The 5433-nt window shown below is 56.3% G+C and overlaps 1 protein-coding gene across 1 annotated transcript; it reads right to left on the bottom strand.

Moving 5' to 3' along the window:
* Positions 1 to 2520: 2520 nt before the first annotated feature.
* MBOAT4 (membrane bound O-acyltransferase domain containing 4) lies at positions 2521 to 5433 on the bottom strand. The gene is given in 7 exon segments (XM_056326585.1): positions 2521 to 3578; positions 3581 to 3640; positions 3643 to 3666; positions 3669 to 3883; positions 4157 to 4372; positions 4924 to 5131; positions 5421 to 5433. Coding segments are annotated over 7 exon segments (1494 nt in total). The 3' UTR covers positions 2521 to 2820.

The raw sequence follows: 5433 nt of genomic DNA, 5'->3' as shown, positions 1-5433 counted from the left end.
CTCAATGTACTTCAGTTGATTTCTGCGCCTGCGGGACAGTCCTCTGATTCTTCCCCAGCCCTGCCCCCAAAAGCATCAGAGCCTTTTTTCCCCCCCCCAAGGAAAACTCCAGAGTGGGCAGCAGGGATGAACAGCTGGCTGCTTCTCCTGGGGAGCAAGAGCAATTCACATAACGCTCCTTTGCAAGGGAGAACCAGGAGGGGCTTTCAGATTCCCATCTTTTGTGGGTTTTGGCATCCATTTTGCTTCTCGCCTTAAAAACACAGAAACAAGTAGTAATTTTTGTATCAGCTTTATCTTCCACTGTGGGGAATTTAATATCAGTTGCCTATTACATTCATTAGATATTAATACAGCATGGCTTTCCTGTCTAGTGGGTGCAGCCGTGCAGGCTGTTGATTGTGAAAGAGTGAGAGAGAGAGACAGCCCAGGATGGGTCTGTTCGTGAGGATGATGCTGCATGCTGGGAATTACCCCTTGTAAAGTTAATGAAATGGAAAATCCCCAATTCACCTCCAAGGCCTTTGTAGGGGGGAGTCAGGGCCAGGTTGCTTTGCTTTCCCCATACCTACAGCTCCCTCCCTTCACCTGGTAATTCACCTGTCCCTTGTGTCGAGCATTTATTTAACCCCTTTATCAACAGATGAGCTGGCGTGTGGTCTGGGAGGGCCTTACTGCTGCTGGTGTTTGAGTTGGAAATGCATAGGGCTGGGTGCACTATGAATATGCTACTCCAACAGATGCAATGGAAGAGCAGCATGATGGAAGATGGAGAAGCTGGCCTGGCTCCCTCCAGCCCCTCTCCCTCCCTCCAGACATACAGCAGCCACTCAGCTTGGCAAAGAGGCCATGGCACTGCTCAGAAAAACAGATATTCCAAAAGGTTGCGGGTTGCTTTTACTCTTTCACCCCAACACAAGGTGGAGATGAGCTGCCCTGCTCCTGGCACCAGTTCTGCAGCCCTTGGAGAAGGGGTGGATTTGGGACACGTGGAGAGAGCCCAGCATCAGCAGAGCTGAGACAGGATGTCACTAGCTGAGCTACCCCGTCCCAGCTCAAAACGGGGAGAAATTTTTAAGTACTTTCCTCCAGCCTTGATTCACCTCCAGATCAAGCCTGTTCTCTTGGGGCAATTTTAATTCCCCAGGTTTTCTGACACTTCGTACGCTTTCTGTGAATCTTCTCCAGATCTCTCACCTGCATTTTTTTTTTGTTTTGTTTTATCTGTTTGGCTATGGTTGCTGCTGCTGGGAGGGGATGGTTCCTTGGCTGGGCACCCATTTGCATTGAATTTCCCCTGATCCCCTTAGGGAGAAGACTGTGCAGGCCCCTGCCTGCTGAAAGAATGTGGGATGACTCCAACTGCGGCTGTCGGGGATTTTCTTATACACTGGCTTTCTTGCATCTGACTCTTGGGTCCGCTTCCCTCCAACATAGGTGGCAGGAGCATTCTGACTTGGGAACCACTGACTTGTGGGCCACCCTGGAGAGTCTGGCCCTGGCTTGCTGTATGTGGTCTCACATGGGCTAGCAGAGTGATGAAACAGCTGGAGAACCTGCCTGAAGAAGCCCAGCATGTTTTTCAGATAGGGTGAAGAGATGACTCAGTTTCTAGGCATGGATGTAGGGAATAAGTTGGAGGCAGCTCTACAGGACAGCATTGAAGGAGACAGGGCCTGGCCACAACAAATCCAAGCTATGCTGGCAATGGGGAGATAATATGTGGGGCAAGTGGCTTGCAAAGCTTGGGCTGAGTGCTCAGCAGGACTCAAGAAGTAGCCAAACATCCAACCAACCCACATAAAACAAGGTTGGATCCATTTTGCGTGCTGAGTTTCAGTTGAGTGGCAAACACTGATATAGGTGTTGGTACAGGGCCTGCATGGCAGGGTTGTTAACGTGATCAGAATGCTTTCCCTTGAGTTTGGGCACTGGAGACTGGTTCTGGTGTTGGCCCTGGTACCCTGAAGCAGCATGCCCAGCAGACCAGAGGCCAACAATAGTCTTGTAGCATTTTCAGCTATATTACTTGGAGATTTGGTGGGTGGTTCCTTGCTGTCTTATAAACAGAAACTCTTAGCTTCATGCTTTCCTGATACTTTCCCCTGTGGTAGCTCATGCTTCTTCTCCAGCCTAAACAGTCCTAGGCTTTAGGGTCCTAAACCAATGCATGAGCTGGAGAAGTGCATTAGGGTTTCTGCTGTGTAGCTGTTGTGGGGAAAGTGACACGTAAGCCTCGGTTGAATGCCACAGTCAAGTTTCAGGACTTTGCTGGCTTACTTCCCCTTGACTGTGCTGTCCTCAGCATGCTATGGGCAGTAGCCCCCCTCTTTCTAGCTGGCGTTCTTGCCTCCATGCCCAGGATCCTCTGCAAGAATCCTAGAGGGGATGGATCATCCCTCTTCCCCATGTGGCAGAGGACACACCTGACCCTGCACCCTGGTGGACAAGCTTGTCACCCACTCAGGGAGTGGGGATTGCAGAAGGTATCTAATTAAGAACACAGGTTGGGGTCCACGTGCCACAGGGACAGGGCTGAGGAGCAATCGCTGGAGGAACACCACAGACCCATACGACCCAGTAGTATTGCTGTGTGGGGAAAGGGGAGTTTCTTGTGCTGTCCCCAGACAGACTGCCAGCCTGTTTCCTTGCGCTCAGGTTCCCAGTGGCACAAATGGGTTTGGTGGGGAGATGGTGTGCTTCCTCTGTGAGATGAGAATGAGACTCAAAGCCCCAGGACAAACACTGGGTAGGCAGTGGGGCTGGAAGCCTTCCTGCCCAGTGGTCTGGTGACCTTGCCTCCCTGCTTCAGAGCAGTCCTCAAAGCTGGGGGATATCCCAGGAGTAAAAGCCAACCTGGTTCTCCGGGGATGCTGTTATATGAGATTGCTTGGCCAATAGCACTTCCCACCCTGCGTGCTCACATGTGCAGAGGTGTGCCCCACTGGTGGCACACATTAGCCCAGGACAGGCTCAGTTCTGCTTCAGCTTCTCGGCAAGCGGCAGCAGCAGCAGTGCGAGGCTGTAGGAGAGGGGAAGGATGCTGTTGCAGGAAGTCCAGAGCAGGCAGAGCAGGCAGAAGGTCTCAGTCTCCACAGCCACCAGGATGTAGGCAGTGATGAGCTGCGTGAAGAGCCAGGTTGTGCCATAGTAGAGGATCTTCACAGCCTGAGAGGTGGCCCGGGCACTGAGGAAGGGATGGGTGCGGTAGTCAGCCTCCACCATGACAGCCCAGCACAGGAAACCAAAGACCTGCCCGGGCCGGAGACCATGCCGCCAGGCGGAGGAGGCGAAGGTGGCTAGGAGCGGCTGGGCTGGGCAGCGCTGGAAGGTGAGGCTCCTCAGCCAGCGGGACGTGCTCTTGTTCCAGGTTCGGGTGAAGATGGCCAGGTGGTGCGTCCTCTCCAGCGTCCACAGGTCACGGATGGAAAGGTCTCCCTGGCGCACCTCCGGCCCAAAGCCCGCCGCCTCGAGAAGGGCCTCATCCAGCACCCAGCACAGGTAATAGGCCGGCCCGAGGAGCAGGGCCCGTGGCCGGGCGTGGGGCAGGCAGCCCAGGCCAGCACAGCCCTGCCTGCCAGCCAGCCCCGCCGCCAGCCCGCACGCAGCCCCTGCAGGGCCAGGGCGCAGAGGCGGCGCTGCCGGCGGCCCTCAGCGGGCAGGGGCAGCCCCGCAGGACTCGGCCTGCGCCTGAAACCTGCGGAAGGAGCACAGGGGCCCTCCGAGGAGGGCTGGGGAAGGCGGCAGGTAGCTGCAGAGGGGCAGCGCGGGCTGCAGAGGCCCCTGGCCCCGCTGGAGCAGCACGAGCCCTTCGTGGACATCCAGGGCCAGAGACGTAGCCTTCGGGGTGAGCAGCATGATGGCAGAGAGGGCAACGGCTGGCCTGGAAGGAGAGGGCACCCGAGAGCTGCTGGGAGTCCCTCGAAGGGCGCGTTAGAGGCACAGGTGCAAGGCCACGTGCAGGGGGAGCGCTGTCCCACGTCCCCAGAGCGCTGCCATGCCCGCAGGGTCGCCCACGCACGGGGATGTGGCCGGAGCCAGAGGGGAGGCTGCTGGCTGTGGAACAGTCAGTGCAGCCCAGGGGGCCTCCACCCCCACAAAATGGCCGGGAAGGCTTCCAGCCGAGGGCAGGAACGGGAAGGAGGCAGAGCCTTACCTGGCATCCTGAGGGTCCAGCTCCAGGCTGCTCAGACCCAGGTGGCAGAGTGTCTGCCAGGACACCTGGAGAGCAAAGACCCAGGTGTGGGCACGAGCTGGGCTGACGGAGAGGAGGACAAGCACAGAGCCAGCGGCAGGGATGAGGAGCAACACAGCGTAGCTGCCCATGGCTATGCCGGTGAGGAGGCATCCTCCAGCAAGGAGGAATATGTACCTAGAAGAGATCAGATGCCCTTTGGCTGCCTTTTGGGGAAAATGAGGCTTGAAGCTCCTGCGAGGGTGTTGGTAAGTGGGGCTTGGTCTGGTTCCACAGCCTCCACAGCCCCCCCATAGTTTGCCTCTTGGCCTGTCATTGGGCTGAGGAATCACCAGTGCCATCGTGTCCGCAAGCAGGAATGGGGAGGGACTGCAGCAGATAGATACTGCTGGCCCTGCCTGGCCCACATCCTCGTCACACCAAAGACAGTCCCCATTCCCTCCCTGCTCCCCTTCCCCATGTGCTCATCCTGGTACACCCCTAAACCCATCTCTTACAACACTGGAGTGGCTGGCCTGGCTGGTTTTCCTTAACGACCTTGATCTGGCCCCGGTGCACAGAGGCAGGACTGGAGACGGCTCACATCCAAGCCATACAAATGTCCCTACCTGAGTTAGCAGGGACTTACTACCATGTGTGCCGCTGCACCTCGGTCCAGGAGATCCCCCAGAAAGCATCCACAGGCAGGACTTGCCCTCGGTGCAGCAGCAGGGGTGACAGCCACGTACCAGACAGTCAGAGAGAGGTGCCCTGAAGCACAGAGGTGGTAGAAGAGAGCAGCAAGGGGGAAAGCCACCAGCTGGTATGGGGCTGCAGGGAGGAGGATGAGCAGGTCTGGCCAGTGCACCGAGCACCTTGCTTCTTCAGCTGCCTTTGACGCCTGGAGCAAAGACTGAGCCAAGGGCTGCTCTGGTTCCTCTTTATATGTGGCAGGACCTCAAAACAACAAAGCAGAGCCAAGGAAACAGAGGTATCTGCAGCAAGAGGAGTACATTTTCTGCATTCGTCAGTGCTGACTCCTTCAAGCACCTCTGTCCCAAGGTTTCTGTGTACGTGGAAAAAGCTGGGGTTGGTTATTTGCTCGGTCAGATGCCTGGGCCATTACCACATATTTCAAAGACAGCAAGAGCGGGCTGCCAAGATAAAAGCCTCTTTGAGCTGCCACAGGTACTCAGCACTGATGAGGCCGCACCTCAAATACAGTGTTCACTTTTGGGCCCCTCACTCATGAAAGGCAT

The sequence above is a fragment of the Falco biarmicus genome, chromosome 1 (genome assembly GCF_023638135.1).
Source record: "Falco biarmicus isolate bFalBia1 chromosome 1, bFalBia1.pri, whole genome shotgun sequence".
Taxonomy (NCBI): Eukaryota; Metazoa; Chordata; class Aves; order Falconiformes; family Falconidae; genus Falco; species Falco biarmicus.
The sequence above is the reverse complement of the archived record's forward strand: the minus strand, read 5'-3'. Positions and strand labels throughout refer to the sequence as shown.